This window comes from Pholcus phalangioides, unplaced genomic scaffold, assembly GCF_987345545.1.
Source record: "Pholcus phalangioides strain wild (caught in Gottingen) unplaced genomic scaffold, Ppha-v1.0 ptg000015l_1, whole genome shotgun sequence".
Classification (NCBI taxonomy): Eukaryota; Metazoa; Arthropoda; class Arachnida; order Araneae; family Pholcidae; genus Pholcus; species Pholcus phalangioides.
Genome location: NW_028301608.1, coordinates 59,017,682 through 59,035,284, shown reverse-complemented (window position 1 = coordinate 59,035,284; position 17,603 = coordinate 59,017,682). Strand labels below are relative to the sequence as shown.

Genomic DNA, 17,603 nt, shown 5'->3' with positions numbered 1-17,603 from the left:
AAATACCTGGTTAGTACAAAAATACCTGGTAGTTACATCAACCTACTCTGGCCCGTAGCCAGAAATTTCATTCAGGAGGGGGGACCAAAGTGATAGAACAATAGATTTGGTCATCTTTTTCCTTTTTTCAGTCATTTCCTCACATTTCGGGGCGGGGGAGGGGGGGGCGCAGATCCCCCCTGCTTTGGCCATGAACCTGCTAAAAACAAGAATCACAGTTGCTGTCAATAATTTTGTAATGGAATACTACCGTGAGCCACTGAACATAACATATTTCAGACATTTCAAAGAATATTTCTTCCAGGTTATTTTAATGCAGTTTCCCAAACTTTTCTGTTCGTCCCCCCTGCTCAGAATTTTTTTTCTTATCACCCCCTCATGAGCAATCCCATAGGAAACTACAGTAAAACCTTCCATAATGGTCACCTCCAAACAATGATAACTTCTGAACAACAGCCACATTTTCTTGGAACACAAAGAATGCATCCCATTGAATTAACGTTTAGGTTGACCTCTGAACAAAGATTGCCGAATAATGGCCACTTGTGAAAATTAAAATGAAAGAAAAATTATGCATTTTATCACACAATAATAATAATAACCCTCAAGATTTGCTTAAAGTTTTTCCTTCCTTGAGCCCTTTGAACATAAAAATAAGTATGGGTTCTTTTCTAGGTCAGTGGTTTCCAAAATGCAGTCCGCAGACCCTGAGGGTTCCTCAAGTAGATGCTAATGGGTGTACTAGATACATTTCAGAAAAAACAGAACAGAAATTAGGATTTGAATTTAGCAAGTGTCTATGTCATAGACTGGAGAGTTATTGTTTTCCATGCTGTTAGGGGTAAGCATGCTGCTGGGTAAGCACTAACTGAAAATACTGCCTCAGATAAGAACAAAAAATAGCTGATTTCATTGAAGCATAAATCTGATCTGAAGAATGCATGCCCCAGGATGCAAGGATTACGACACAGCTGTACAGATTTTTTTCTTTATGAAATTTTTGAATGAAAAGTTCAATGCATCTTCAATGTAAAATAAATGTCGCATGGTACAAAACCCTCTTCTAAAGCATGTGCTATAATTTTACAAGCAATCAAAATTTAATCTATTTTTCAGCAATATCGAATCTTGTAAAAACACCAACCTCCCAATAACAGCCACATCTGCTTGGGCCCATTGTTGGGAGGTCTCACTGTACATTGTTATGCATAACCATATAGCTTTCCTGGTACTTTCCATTGCCCCCTTTGGGAAACATTGCTTTGATGAAACTAAACATGAAATTTTCCATTTGGTTTTACAGAAACTATAAAATATTGAAATGCTTATACACCAAAACATTTTTATACATTTATAGGCATTGTTGGAAAAAGGGCTGATTTGCCATGCATCAGGAGTAAGAGATTTTCCATTTATTCATGGAGTTTACCTTTATTATGTTGTTCCTGCTGGTGGTAAAGATGCATATAAAGGTTTGTTATAAATATAGATGTGAAGCAATATTTCAAGAGACAACATTTTTTTTATTTGTAAGAACTTTACAATTTTTAACTGGCAACTTCTTTTTTGAATTAGGCTTTCACTCAGGAATGATAAGAGATGAAAATCTCTATCTTTTTCAACGGGACTGGATGGAAGTTGAACTGAGTCCAGCTCGAACTGTGCTACCATTATCTGTGAATTATGACTACTCTGTCGAAGAGGAAGAACTTTGGCATGATGAAAACACCAAAGCTAGTGTGTAATCTGATTTTAAAATCTGAATTGTATATGAATGAATATGCTGTTCAGATTGCTTTTTGAATACCTATCTATGCTTATATATTATTCATTTACCTTAAAGATAAAAAAAAATATGGGAAATTGAGGAAGCCAGTAATGTAGGTGCTTGAACTAAGCTAGGTTATGACTTTTTTCATGATTTTCATTGCCACTAATCTCGACTTCTTTTTCTTTTAAATAAATATTTTTTTTTCAGCATTGAAACTAAAGACCACTAATATTCTTATTGATGATGGCCAAACAAGCGGTCGGATGGAGTGGGGACAAGCCAGATACCAAACCATCTATGAACCATATGAAGCATTTGAAATAGTTGTGCAGTGGATGGTAGGAACAGGGAATATCACAGCTGAGCTTGTGAGTGGAGTAATGCATAAAAAATTCATGGAAATTTTGTTCTTTACTTGAAAAAAACTGATTAGAATAAGACTGTAAATTCAAAGTTTTTAAACTGAGATTATAATTGTGATTAATGTTTTTTCCCTGAAGGTGCAAGGCTGGGCTCGTAAAGCCAGCAATTTCAACTTGCAGCTTGTTCCTATACCTTGTGATCCATTTGCTTTGCCATTCTCAGATGATTCGGATCCTTTAAGGGGGCCAATTTTCATTCCTTTGGATATGAATTGTCTCATGGAAGCAACAGGACAGATCATGAATGGTAAGCTCATGCCAACTTAAAGTAAGGAAACAAATTTGTTTTTCGAATGATCTGAATTTAGCTTTGGAATTTATAACGGAAGGGATTTGAATAGATTTATGTTAAAAATAAGTGAACATCATGTTGAGATATACTTTGATCTGTTCTTTAAAGTGATTTTTCTTTTCACTTCTTCACTTTTAATTTTTAGAAGAAAGTGTCTTCATGCTACAAGAAAAGATATTATGCAGATTTGGCTTTATACCATATCGTAGTTCAATATCTCCTTCCCTTCATCGCTATGTACACATTAGTGGCAGCATGTTTGTAATGTTACCAGTTCGACCAAAAGAAATGAGAAAACCGGATGAAAGGCAATCAAGGCTAGCACCAGTATGTAACTATATTTATTCAGTATTATACTTTAATGATACGGCTAATTAGCACTCTTGATCATTGGAAATACAACAGGTATTAAAAAAAATTTATTGCAAAACATTTGTATTTGTGCACACACCCGTATACTGATTCTATATTCAAATCACTGTGGGTTTACCTTAGCATATATGAGCATATACGTTTTTGTAAATATAATTTGCAATAGCAATAAGCCTCAATTTTTTTTGTCGTCAAACTGAGAAAAAGCTTTAGTTGTTGCCATGTTTCTTTCAAAGAAGCATAATTGCTTTTTGCGCATAAGAACAACAGGGAAAACACAATTCTAGTGTATAAAAAAAGTTCTCTCCAACCTTCTGTATTTTTTTTATATGGTGCTTATTATAGAAGGCATCAAGGCATGTGATTTTCACATACTCTTCTTCTACTTGACTGTACATGCACCTGTACCGTATTTATTTAATACATTCACAGTTTGTTTTAAGTTTCCCAGCATTGAAATCTATTTGCAAATGACAACAATGAAAGACATGATTTTTTCCACTAATATTATTTAACATTAAATCTGTTAAAATATTTTTGAATTAAATGGTGCAACAAATTTCTCTTCTAGACATTGACATTAAAAAAAATTAAACTATCACAGAATATTATTGAAACGTCCTCACTGAGTCTGCCTGTCAGTGTATACTTCGTTCTCACAATTTCAACTACGGAAGATCAGTCCAGGTCTTCTCCTGAAGGCACAAGTTCAGAACACTACTCAAATGAGTCCAGGATGAGAATGGATGGTACTGAAATTATCATAAGTCTTTTAAAAATAACATCTCATTTGCATATCTATATGAAATAAAACACTATTACAAAACTTTGACATATAGAAATTGGCAACATACAGAATGTAAACATTGGAGACCTGGCCAGGGTCTACAACACTAGGCCTATTGCACTTTGAAATTCTCATGATGATATTAACTGCAAGGTAGTCCGTGGCCCACTAACGGCATGAAGGTAAAATATTGCACTAATGTTCATGTTGTAATGTTGCAAAACATTTATAAATTATTATTGCACATTTCTTTTATCACAATTTCACTGAGTTCGATGACTATCCCTGCGGAACTCCCACCGGCGATCCAAGATTCATAATATCGGCAACTGGCGGGTCCCTCATGTTACACACCTCATATATATTTGTCTGGAGAATTTCTAACTAATGCTCTCTGCAGAGATTTTTTTCAAATGGGAGACTGGCTCATATTCCCTCCTCAAAGTTGAGGAACCAGAAAACCAACTTCAACGAAGTACCACTGTGCTGCCAGCAGGGTTTGAACCTGGATCCTCGTGAGAGTTCAGCATGGTGCCCACATAAGTGCACAGCTGCTTTCACATATTCTTCATTGCCAACTATTTTTTACTAGTACTTTCACAAACATATGATTATGCAAATTACAAACTTGGTGGTTGCTTTTTGATGGCTAGTATTAATATGAAGTTGATTTACATGGCATCAAATTGATGAAGAGTTGAAAATATCATATTTGTTGCACTTCAGTTATGAATTAATATTCAATTATTCAGTGAAAATCTAGTTCAATTCAACTGGCTTTTCCCTAGGTTCTTGATTTGCAACAAATTAGTAGCCCACATGATGAATATATCACCCATCACTTCAGTGGAGCACAAAATAAGTGTACAGTGGAAATGAAATCTGAATTGGATGCCAAAGTAAGAACAGTTTATTTCTTAAAATCAGATTTATCTGAAAACGTATGATTTTAGAATATTTTAGTGGATTACATGTGTAAAATAAATTCTCTCTGTGCTAAAAGCTTGATTTCCCAAATATGTTTACATTGGAGGAACACGGGTGTTGGAGGGATATCATCGAAGCATTTGAAATTTTCAACAGGATGGATAGGATGGACCATGTGTTATTAATGCGCCGTCAATAAACTGCTTCGGCAAAGGGGACATCGGTATCGTTTAGTAAGGGCCAATTCTAGGTTGTAGTGTCTCTGAGTTTTTCTCTAGTATGGTTGTTAATAAATGGAATAGCTTACCTCCTGGGTCTTGAATTCTAATTTAATTGGTAAGTTTAAAAATAAGTATGATAGACATAGTGGGATAAATTGAGAAGCTATCCATACTTAGATAAGACAACCATAACCTTTTTTTTATGTGTGTGAGCAGTGTATCATATATTAAACAATTGTTTTGGTAATATATGCTTTTATTATATTGGGTTGCTGTTTTATGTTTTTTCAGCCACCTCATTGGGCAATTTGCCTGTTGTGGCCTTTTTGTATTTGTATATACAGTAAAACCTCCTATCTAATGGCTACCTCCGAACAATGGCCACATTTTTTTTGGAACAGAACGCATCCCATAGACTTAATATTACAAGAAACTTCCGAACAACAATTTACGAATAACGGCCACTTTGGACATGGGGGTGAGGAAAAAAATATGCATGCCGCAATGAGAAAAATACTTTTGAAGCTGATTTTTAAGGGAGTTTCCCCTCTCCCGAACTTTATGGGGGGGGGGGGAAGGAAATATAATGTATGCTTTTTTTCCTATATACAAATGCTAGATGGGTATATTGAAGGCAGTGGAAAGGAAAAAAATTTGAAGGGATAATATAGAGGACAGCAGAACAGATCTGTTGTCAGCACTCTAATTACTAGAGGGATATGCAAGTTATCTGATTACTAGAAATCCTTATTTATTTGGCACTCCCTAATCCAAGGGATGGTTCTGTCCAAAAAAATGATGCTCACAAAATAGGAATAGAAATGTCCAGGGTATTAAATTTTTGCACCTATATTTAAATTAAATAGCACCTATGTCTTCAGCTATCGAATTGGACTTAGTAACGGCCTGGAATGAAGGTATAGTTGAAGGTCCAGTGTGAACAAATATCTATTTGGGGTTGCTGGTACACTGTATTGGTCCATATCAGTTTTTCTCGCTTGTTGTGTTCTACCTGAGCACTATAAGCCTGAATTTTAGAATGTCATAATAGTGTAGTACATCAATTATAATAATAATATATTTTAATACAATCAATTATATAACTTTCGTAATCAGTTACAGAGTGGATTTTCATTTCACATGGATTGCAAATTTTAGTTTTTTTTGCAGAATGAAAACTACCACTCCCAGTAGCGGCCACATTTTTATGGTCCTGTTTGTGGTCATCGTTGGGAGATTTTACTGTATATATACCTATAAAAAATATATTTTCATATTTTTGATGTATAGTGAAACCTTGATATTGTGTAGACCAGTGTTTCCCAAAGTGGGCAATATTGCCCCTGGTGGGCGATAGAACCTACTGATTTAACATAGGATCCTATGGGTTTACTTGAGTTTAGGGGCGATGAGAGGAAAAAATTTCTGATGAAGGGGGCGATTGAACAAAAAGTTTGGGAGACTATGGTGTAGACCAATAGTTAAGGGGTTTAAAAATTGATTGAAAGCAATTTTTAATGAGGTACGAAAAATACCATTTTAGAGGAATTTATCATGCATAGTAAAGAATATCACATTGCACATTACAATTGAACATTAAAGTTCAGAATGAGATTAGAAAAAATATCATTGTAGAGAGATTTATTGTTACATCAATTATCGTTGTAGCAAGGTTTCACTGTAATGAGTAATATCAGAAAGGTAAACCCGAATCAGAGATTTCTAAGATAGTGGGGGGAGGGGGGCAGCCTTCATTCTTCTCAAGGTTTGGACTAGTGCTTGCTTACCCCTTTAATATCGCCAGGATAGTTTGGTATCAATATACAGAAAAAGTGTCTGGACAGCCTTCAAGTTAGATTGGGGTATAGGCAAGCTATATGTTTATGCTCTATTTTTTACTTACACTGCAGATGCCGAGAACAGAGTTGAAAACAGTTCTATTTATCAATTTTGTACATAGAATGGGGAAAACCCTGTCGATCTGGAGGGCATACAGAGAAACGTTTATTTCAAAATATGTCAGCTGATCTCTTTCTTTCTTCTGGACGTTATGATGTTCTAATGCAAACCTGTTCAATTTATTACCCTTAGTAGGAAGGTGTTATACACATTATATTATATTCAGAATTTGTCAAGACTGGCCTTCACTACGCATGCTCTAGTTTCTGGCTGTTTTTCCACCCACACACAAACAGGTTAGGTTTGTATCATTACAGATGTCTACCATAGTCACCAGAACCTAGGGGCTGAGGTCATTTGAGCCCCCCCCCCCTAATAAATTTTGTAAAGGGGTTGAGCTCCCAAATAACTTCAGAAAAAACAATGCAATGCACCTTCTTCCTTCTGCATTCGTGCTCAAGTCCTGTATATATGGGATGACCAGCAACTTTCATGCCCTCCAATGTTTTCTTTATGGTGGCGCCTCTGCTGCCCACCATATTAGATTAGAAAAGTGTGATGAGTCTCTTCGATATGCTGAAACCAAATGAACTCTCACAATATGCTTTTCTTGTAACTTTTCGTGCCATCTACATAACGCAAGAGCTCAGCAAATCACTAGAGTAAAACGCATAGTGTGGATCCTGCTTCTATATCTTTTTTCGTGAAATTTTATTTCAAATCAACATTCCCAACTCTTACATTTTTAAGTTAAAAGCATGTGTGGGAAAGTGCAGAATATATATATATATACATATATCATGCATATATATATATACATATATCATGCATATATATATATTCATAATTTAATACAAGAAATATTTCTCCTTAATGTTGACAAAGATGTTTTTATAATTTCAGGTTGGGTTTTTGTATTCGTGGAATTACATGATCACCAAGCGGTGGAAAACAGCTGGCACAGTTGATGAAAATTTCATGCGAATAGTAATGAGAGATTTCCGTGCTTTTTGTGCAAACAAGAATGGCAGATTGGAACAATTTTGGAAATGTGACTTGATGTCAGATTTTCCTTCACTAAGGGATGAAAATATATCATTATATTTGGATTCATAGTATATTTTTTATTTTGCTGTGATATGTAAATATATATATTTTTGCATTTTCGTCAATTTTTTTCAAGGATAGATATAATCAAAAAATATTTATGTATATACATTATTTTTGAATGCTGGATTACATTTGAAAATTAATGCTCTGTGATAAACAAATACCAAATATTTGAAATAGAAGTTCTTGATTACATTTTTTGTGATTGAATCTCATTTATAAAGACTGATCATATTGGAAGCATATTTAATATCGTAACTACCCTTGAGGGGAGGGATACTGCACTGGATTCCCTTTGAGTTTCAAATTGCAATGTATCATATAGCTTGGGCTAATCCTGTGCTGATGCTTGTGAGTGCTGCTTGAAGTTTGTCTATACATCAATCCTTTCATGTATATGCTTTTGGCAACAAATTTGGAGAATCTCCATTTGCAGTATCTGCAATCATTTTGAAAAAAAAAAAAATTCTTGTTTATGAATGTTACAAAAAATAATAAGAAGGGAAAGAAACAAAAATAAAGAAAAAATAGAAATATATAGAAAGGAAAAAATAGCACAGATAAGTAAGCTGTTTTGTCTTTCCCTATGTGTTCTTTTTCTCTATTTTATATACAGTATATGGATATGTATTCTAGTTTTTTAATGTTCCTCAATAATTCTCCATAGAAAGATACATTAATATACATATGTGGGTGCAAAGATTCATTAATGTGTATTGTAAAGCTTTATATATACATTATATATGAAGTTTTGCAACGATGGAAAAAGAGATTAAAAAAAAATCAGGGGAGAACTGGAACAAATTTCTTCCACTAGCATTTGGACAAGATATCTAGTGCATGATCATAGTGTGGCACAATGATCTCACACTTGGCACCCTCTCTGGCCCAGGAACACCAGATCTGTTGTATACCCGTGACATCTAAACAACACTGAATGCAGTGGAATCTCTTGATGAGATTATGAGGTTTGGACACCATGAAACCCTCCCAAGTTTTGTTCACTAATATGGAGTAGGGAGTGTCTGTAAATATATAACAAAACACAATGAGGCCCTGTTTTATAGACTGCAGAAGTGTCTTAACACTAGAACAGCCGGATTTCGGACTAACCTAAAACCTCAGTTAGGGGTCAAGTTGACCCCCATAAGAAATTCAAGCCCTATTAAAAGTAATCGTTGTTTGAATGATGTTGAAATGATCATGTACAGTAAGACCTTATTATAATGTTGACCTTTTTCAATGTCACCCCACCTATAACGTCAGTTCTGCTGGCAGGCACTCGAGTGGCGTGGTGGTAAGATGCTTGTCTACCACTGTGAAGGTTGCTGTCACGGTACCGGATTCGAACCTGAGGATGGATATAGATAATATAGTTTCCCTAACGTGCTCGAGGTGACCACAGATAGATAGCATGTTCATTTCCAACCCATCTCAGTAATGGCAATAAATTGCAATATAGCGATATGGCCAGAGTTTGTGTTTGGTGATGTAGTTCTGCTAGCATAATTGGCAAAAATAGATTTACTCGTTATTAAATCAACTTGTTTATGAAGTCATTTTTATTTGGTGTCTAGAGATTACATTATACCTAAGTCAAGTCTAGCTCTATGTGATTTAACTCGTTTCACGACTTTTACGAAAGTATAAATTATAATAGAGCAAGAAAGGATGATATGACAACACATAATTATAAACTAGTATGTCTGAAACCAAAATTATACCTATGAGCATGAACTATGAATGAACCCACAATATGTTCTAAAGTTCGTTAAACTTTAGCACAAGTTGAATAATACACACTCTCAAGGGCGTAAAGTTATTGAAAATGTTGGGGGGGCTCAAGCCCCATACAATGGAACCTCGTTTATACGTCGCGTCGTATGAACGAGGTTTTTAAGCACGTCACCGAACAGTCGGGTCAAAGCGTCGTATAAATGAAAAATCGTATAACTGAAACGTTATCTACCTTACTCTTCCACAAAAATTTCCCTAAGAAAACTAAAAATTATTGTAATTCAAAACCATATTTCATGAAATTGAAATCAAGAAAAAATTATATTACAAAAAAACATGACTCGAAATACAGCACTAAGATTGACATAACATTGCTGTTTCATAAACCTCAAGCACTCTTATGATGTTCCTTTCAAGATTTGAAATACAAAATTGCGTTATTTATAAACTTAAACAAAAAATTCGTCTGTGTTGTTCGATTTCTATATTCAAGAAAAAAAGTCAATAAAGCATCGAGTTCAGCTCTTTTGAAAAAAAATCAGTTCTGCTTTAAAGAACTGTTTTTGCAGTGCATCTACGGTCAACAATCAACCTCCGTTAGCAGTCAGTTCATTTCGGAACTTGCAACAGATATTGTTGAAGCCACCTCCATTCCGTGGTCACATCCGCAGGCGATCAACGACCAGCCTGGCCCCAAGAACTTTTTCAGTACATATGTTATATCGATATGTTATACTCGGTTCCTTAATTAATTTTAACAAAAATAACTTAATAATCTAACGATATAAAAATTTTCAATCATGTAATGCTGCCACGGCCTATCGAAAACCACGGTTTAAATCACCAGGAATAACCAAACATAGCAGCAATAGCAAACAGTTCGAATGAAACGCATATTTATACATTTCGTTGATTTAAAATAAATATTTCTTGTATCCTCATGTTGTTCATGTCAAATACTCACATTTAAATTTACGCAAAAAATACACACAAGAACCTATTTATACAATTATATAGTTTCTGAACCGGTCCTAATTTCTGCATGAAGTGGCCCATTTAATTTAAACAGCACAGTATTTACTCTATTCGCTAATAAACTAAACATCTTTGACCCTATTTATGCAGGGTTATAATTGTCCACTTTTTTCTAGGGGCACTTCAAGTCAAAGGTCCTGACTTGCAGAAAAACCAAAAAATTTGGGTGTCATAAGATGTTTTTTTTACACAAATTATTTTCGACTTATTTTGTTCCTTGTTATTAGAGACCACTGTTTAAGCACAACAAATTTGAATAATCCAACTCACAGTTTCCCAAACTTTTTGTTTCATCGTCCTCCTCTTCAGAATTTGTTTTTTTCTCATTCCTCCCCCCCCCCCCCCGGACCTTTCCATGCCCCCAAGGGGCGATATTGCCCATTATAGGATACTCTGATCTAACTGATCATAACTTCAATAACAATCTCTGTTCCCATTCTTCTAATCACTATCACCGAATATTATTACCAAAATCTCGTGTTGTCTGATCAATAATTTCATGGTCGGTTTTCTTTCACCTTTCGCAGTTTTGTAATTTCTGAACTCCGGATAATCCGCCCTCGGATAATCGAGGTTCTACTGTACTTTAGATTTCTTTAACAATCTTGTTCCAAACAATGTTTGTCGTAAAAGCTTTTGGCCTCAAGAATATCTGTATAAACATTTTATGCAATCGCAAAATTCCAAAAAAATTAGAGAAACTGCTAATGAGGTTGTACTTACCAAGATTATTGTTGCTCTGCTACAAATCGGGCTTTGATGATGATTCCTTCATCATGAAGGATGAGTAAGGATGCAACGATCGATCAGCGTTGACTTGAAAATTTGTAACATGAACACTCAACGATGACACTTGGATTCAAAAACAACTGGATATTTCTTCCTCTTCTTATATGCTATAGTTAATATGACAATCCTGTTTTCGGTATTGTCAACTCTGTACAGAAAAATTTCTCAAGTCTTCGTGCGCAACCATTTGTCGGCAATTACCTTTTGTAACTACTATAGTTCGGCTGGTCAATTGACCAGCCGAATTCATCTATTGTGAACATTTCGGATGTCTTATTCTTCGTTTTTTTCTCATGGTTAGTACATCTGGACAACATAAAAATGTAACACTGTGCTAGCTTCCTGAAGGAGGGACACAGAGATGTGTGTTACTTAAACACCTATAAACACATGATTCCGTTAGATGGCGGTATCCATGACTGAAAATTTCGGGAAAGTTCTCACGCTTCCTCAGGGAAAAATTTCCAATACATCTGGCTGCCCATTCGTGTGCGTCTTTGTTCGGAATTCGCCTATATATATGTGTGTGTTTGAGTATGCTCCGCCTCGCTTCAGGGCAGTTGTATTCTAGAAAGGCTACTAAATTTCTACAGTGGAACAAAAATAGTCAAAGCACCGCTGACAGGAAAACTACAACATCCATCTCATTATTGCTATCATATACATTGCTACCTCCAGAGGGGTGTACAAACAATGAGGAAGGAGATCGTACAGGAAGCGATATAGACCCTTCAACCAGTTCCCAAGTTAACAAGTGGGGGGGGGGTTGGGGTGTATTCTGTTGAACAGTTTTCTCCTTTTTTATTTAAACTCATAATGGGTATTTGTCACAGGCATAGTACAGAAGTGCATTCAAGAGGATTCACTGATGGCATTTTCTACTTCTGTCGCCAGCCGATCTACAGAGACAGTAAACAATCGTCAGCTAAGAAAAAATAAATTAGTGATTGCTCTTTTCTGATGCCCGTGTCAGAAGTACGTGCTTTGTTGTCCTCAATGGTTAATCCTGCCTATTGCGACCCAACGCTTTTCTTTGATCTTGTCCCAAAGCGATTTGCCTTGTCCTATCTACCCGCGAAAGCTGGTTGTCTGGAATAACTACTATATGGTCATACAGGCCCCCTAACTAGGCTGGGGCAACCGGGGCATTGCACCAGGGCCACATGCCTAATTGGGCGCCACAAAATAATGTACATTTATTTTGCATAATAATAATCCTTTCCAAGGGCCCCCAGAAAAAGTGTGCCATGGGGGCCCCGAAAAGGCACGCTATGGTCCTGTGTTCATAGAAAAAGAATTTTCTCGCTAAACATGGAAAGGAAACCTATCAATGTATAATTTTTTCTTTGTTGAATTAATTTTCAATTTGAAATCTTATAAACGGATGACCGAGAGAGAGTCTTGAAAAGATCTCTCGTCCAAAGATCTCGTTGTAAAGTCATAACTATTAACATCATCAGACATACATTGCACTATAAACATGCCCCCCCCCCCCCGCTCAACGGTGGGACTAACCAACACCTTCTAGAGCAAGCTGCTTTAGAAGGTGTTGGACTAACAGGGCTCCAGTGCGGGGGGACGATCCCCCCCCCTCTATCATTTTTTGTTTTTCACACGAAAAATTCACTATATCCACCAAAGGCCCTGATGCAGGATAGGGGATGCCTATAACATCTCTTTTATAGTCCTTGCCAACAAAATTAGTGAAATGGGATTACTCGTTATCAAGTTATCGCAGCTTCCGTTCATTTTTATTTGGTCCCCGAGTGACGTTATACCGATGACTGACTATTTATGATTTATTGAATTTTAAATAGATACATTTTGCGGCACTTACATACCGATATTGTGCATGCATTTCACTATTTATAAAGGGGTGGCCAACCTGCTTCCTTAGGTAATTGAAGATTAATTTTTACTTTTTAAATTGAAGAAATTATTTTCAATTTGTGAGCGATATTTTTTTTATGAATGAATGAGTCTTGTAGCCAACTTGTAGGCTATCTCCCTCCCCCCCCCCCCACCGATAATGTGCAGTAGGCCATCTTTGCAATGACCTAATTGATAACTTTTTATTGAATTAGTTTTAGTTTCGTTTCTCATCTTCGAAATTCCCAACCAGATGGGGAGAAAACGTTGAGGGGGCGGGGATATCACATACCTCATTGACGTTGCTGTCACTGCCTTTTCAGTCACCTCATCAATAAAAATTATACAGTTTGTATAATTTTTATTGATACACATGCACAATTTAGATTAGGATGTTCAGTTTTCCTACTCAAAAATTAAAAAAAAAATTCTAATTTTCTTTCATAAATGAGCATTCTTACGAAAACGAAGAGCCAGTCAAATTATATTAGTGGAGGGTGCAAATCTGTTCCACAAAACAAGGGTTATGGTGTTGACTACACTCTTTAGGAAGACGTTGGCTGAGGTGTTGGGCAACATTTAAAATTTCCATGAGTGCTGCAAACGTAAATAGTTCAGGAATCCCTTAGTTATAAAGATAATATTTTGTATTCATTGTTAAAATGTAGTTGTGACTTAACGAATGGGCCAATAAAGCCCGGTCGAGGGTTTGGTCTTGGACCTTTGAAAAATTATCATTTAGTTTTCATTTCCTTTTTTGAAATCAATATTATAATTCACTTGTTGTTTATTTGATTCTATGTTCTACCCCCACCCCCAGTCAAATTTTGTTGTAAAGGGGCTTGAAAAATGTTTCGGCATCGGTCCTCAAGATATGTTATGAATGGGCATTTAGAATGTGCTTTTTTCCCCAATATTTTTCAAAAAAACATTGGGGGGGGGGCCTAAAAGTTATTGGTCCTCCCGCATATACGTGACTCAAGCGTGTACGAAGGAGAGGGAGAATGCATTGCACAATGGTTTTTTTCAGTAATTACTGGGGAGGCTCAGTCCCCTTACAAAATTTATTGCGGGGGGGCTCAAATGGCCTCAGCCTCTAGGTTCTGGCACCTATTCTTTATAGAGTGCAATTTATTTCGGTTTCAATATCATTGCTTCCCAATTTTCAACCTCCCCCCCCCCCCCCCCCACCATGCATCTTTGGGCTTATTTTCATGTCGGTGCCATGGCCGTCCTCCGGTCCCAGTGAACAAAAGAAGAGACACACAGTTTTTGCCACAGGCAAACAAGAAAGAGCCCCCTCAACACCTCAAAGAATCTTCCTCTCAGCCGTGGCTTCTGGCAGTAAGGATTGGAACCGATGGAGGGTGCAATTGGGGATTGAACGGCAGGGAAGAAATGAGATAAACGTATTGTCATGGAACAAGAAAGCCAAAGACCATCCAGATTTTTTAAAAGAACTAAAATTTTGAGCAGATTGTTTCCATTAACTAATTCATAATTAGGACAATTTTTGGTTAAAAAAAAATTTTCATCATTGCAAAATGAATAAGCCATATTCATACGAATTTTTGGGGGGGGCTGAGCCGCGTCTTCAAAAATGTTGGGGGGGCTCGGGCCCATGGGCCATATAGAAGTTTACGCCTATGCACACTCTTGACAGTGGCAGCCACACATTTGATACATAACGGTTTCTAGCATCCTTCTCACTGTTGGCCTTATTCAGTCTCTTGCACAGATGAAAGGCACATTTTTTTTCGTTTTTTGGTGTGTAGGAGTATTGGAGGGCACTTGTTGCACAAAGCACCAGCACAAGAAGAAATCCTCAGCGTGAAACTGGAGCCTGAGGATTCCTTGAAAACTATGCAAGCATTGAATGTGACAATGCTGAAAGGACATTGTAAAATGCATGAACAGGTCACCTGCGAGTTCCGAATCTTGTGTATTTCCTCAGCATCTCACCTGCTACATCTATGCCACATTTAATGCAATTGTAACAAGTGACTGTTTGGCTTTTTTTTGCGCTGTCATCTGCAGACACATTCCTGTGCAAGGTGCTAAGAATTTTGATATTCTTTTTGCTCTTGTACATATCGTGAGTGTGCTTATATTTCTCATTGCAACAGGAAAATATTGTGGCATTTAAGTATCACATGCAATTTTTGTTTTTCTTCCTAGAAGGTTCATCTACAAGTTTCACAGAAGTAAAGTAGTTGTGACGGTGTGTCTGGACTTCAGATGTGGTTGCATCATGGTCCCCACAAGGGTAGGGCTGACAGGACTCCAGCCCTGGGGCCCGGAACAATACTCATCATTTTTGTTTTTCGTGATATAAAGTAATCATAAAGGGCCCCGTGAATGTCTGGTGTGGGACCCGCAAAATATCGCAGCCTAAGGGCCCTGCTCAAGGATCTGGGGGCCATGGGTTGCAGTAATATCACTCTCCCAAAGTTGTGCATTGATTGGTCATTTTTTATCTTTGCCCAAATACAGATAGCTATTCAGATCATATTTTGTGGATTTCACAACAGTTGTTAACCAGAACTTGATGGCAAACTTATTTGCCATGTATTGGATAAATTTGCATCATTATTTACATGGCAACAATTGCTCATCCAAGGTTATTTTTGGTCGAGGACTGTGTGCTGATAATGGATGGTCCCCATCAGCTTGTACCAAGTCTGAGGCAAGAGCAAATCTGTTAGTGGCCAGACGTTAAGCTGTCAAGTCTATGGTACCTCATGATTTCATGGTACTGATTGAGTGACATTGTTGACATTCTTTGAACACAGGTGGTCCCCAATACTTGTTTCTAGAACCATCTACAGATATTTACTTCAAAATCAATCATTTTGCTCATGGGGACCAAAATGACCCCTGTTGGCTGTTCTAGGTATTACTATAATTATTTTAGTAATTAACATAGAATTTTGAAAATTTGTCACAGTATTCCCTGAAGTATTTTAATAAAAGTCAGAAAATATGTTTCAACGTTGCATTGTGTGTTGAGATAACACAGGGGATACTGGAAAAAGGGTGGAAATGACCCCAACGGCACTTGCAGTGTTAACCCTTTCAGTGGCTATCTTGAGATATCTTGCCAAACTTGATCTGCTTTATTTCAGCCACACCGAAATATTTCATCTTCTAAAAACTTATTGAAGTTGTTTTTACTGTAAAATATGTTTTCACCACTTCCAACCAATCGACTGCCAGTGAGCAGGATCAGCTTTTGTTCAAGATTAGATAAGAGAACAAGAAGAGGGATAGAAATATATGGCCAGTATAAATAATAAAAGATTTTTTTTCTAAAAAAAAAGTTATTTCTCTTCCGAGGAAGCCACACATCTCGTAGTAGGTGTTTTTGTATTGTAGTGAGGGAAGTAGAAGCGATGGGCAGATAATTTTTCTTGTTTGGGGAGGGGGAAGCAGTTATTGGCTTGCAATCTGGAAAAAATTCTTTTCGAAAATAGGTGGCAATTTGTGAAGGTTTTACAATTTCCAATTTGGCAGCTATTATGCGGATCAGGAAAATTTTAAAAGCTACTTAAAGGGTCAATGGGAGCTGCCTACTAATGGAGAGAGTCTGTTATGGCGGTTTTACTGTAATACTTTCAGTTATGTTTCTGATATAGACAATTGCAGAAAATGCACATTCGTTTTAGATGTTACCTTCAACGATGAGTCAAGCAAAAATTATAAATTTCTCACCATCTCAAGAATTGTAGGTAAAACACATTTATAGATTACATCTGCACAGAGATTCAATTAAAAAATCTCTGAAACACACACAGTTTTATCCAGGGAGAATAAAAAAAGCCCTAGCCAAATTTCTCAGAAGACTATTTTCTATTAGTAGGCATGTGGACATGATTCAAAAATGCTATGTTGTTCTGACTCCAATAAGAAAATTTTAGGTGCTACAGCAACCTGGTTCTATTATTCTATAGTGTGGAATAGTTCCTTTAAGAAAAAGTTTGAGCTAATCAATCGCTGCACAATTTGTATGCTTTCTCCCTCAAAATGTTCACCATAGACTGAGATGTGGTTATTGAAAGTTTCCACTGTGTTTACTAAATTGGTGTCCAAGGATGGCACAAAATACTGTGAAATTATAATGGTGTGCTTTCTAACATGAAAAGGAGTCGCCCAAGTTCCAGAAAATTTGAAAAAAAAAAAATAGGACTGTTTTTCTAAACTATGTTTGGCTATTAAGAAATTAGGCTGGTAAATGAACTTTTCTAATTTGCCCAGCCCTGTCATAATTTATATGTTCATAAATTCTTTATTGTGTAATAAACTGTCAGAAAACTAGTCCTGTAATCTACCGGTCGATGAGATATGCACGACCAGAGTAGAGTCAACTACTTGA

The 17,603-nt window shown here is 36.5% G+C and overlaps 1 protein-coding gene across 3 annotated transcripts in view; it reads left to right on the top strand.

The window, feature by feature from the left end:
* Iml1 (GATOR complex protein Iml1) overlaps positions 1-8,071 on the top strand; it is a 35,381-nt gene extending 27,310 nt beyond the window's left edge. For all 3 annotated transcript variants that reach the window (XM_089243866.1, XM_089243865.1, XM_089243867.1), the window contains 7 exons: positions 1,358-1,472; positions 1,576-1,737; positions 1,979-2,139; positions 2,272-2,440; positions 2,631-2,812; positions 4,433-4,543; positions 7,595-8,071. In XM_089243866.1, the coding sequence (XP_089099992.1) occupies positions 1,358-1,472; positions 1,576-1,737; positions 1,979-2,139; positions 2,272-2,440; positions 2,631-2,812; positions 4,433-4,543; positions 7,595-7,807 (1,113 nt within the window). In that variant the 3' untranslated portion in view covers positions 7,808-8,071. The remainder of the gene's footprint in view (positions 1-1,357; positions 1,473-1,575; positions 1,738-1,978; positions 2,140-2,271; positions 2,441-2,630; positions 2,813-4,432; positions 4,544-7,594) is intronic.
* Positions 8,072-17,603: the final 9,532 nt, after the last annotated feature.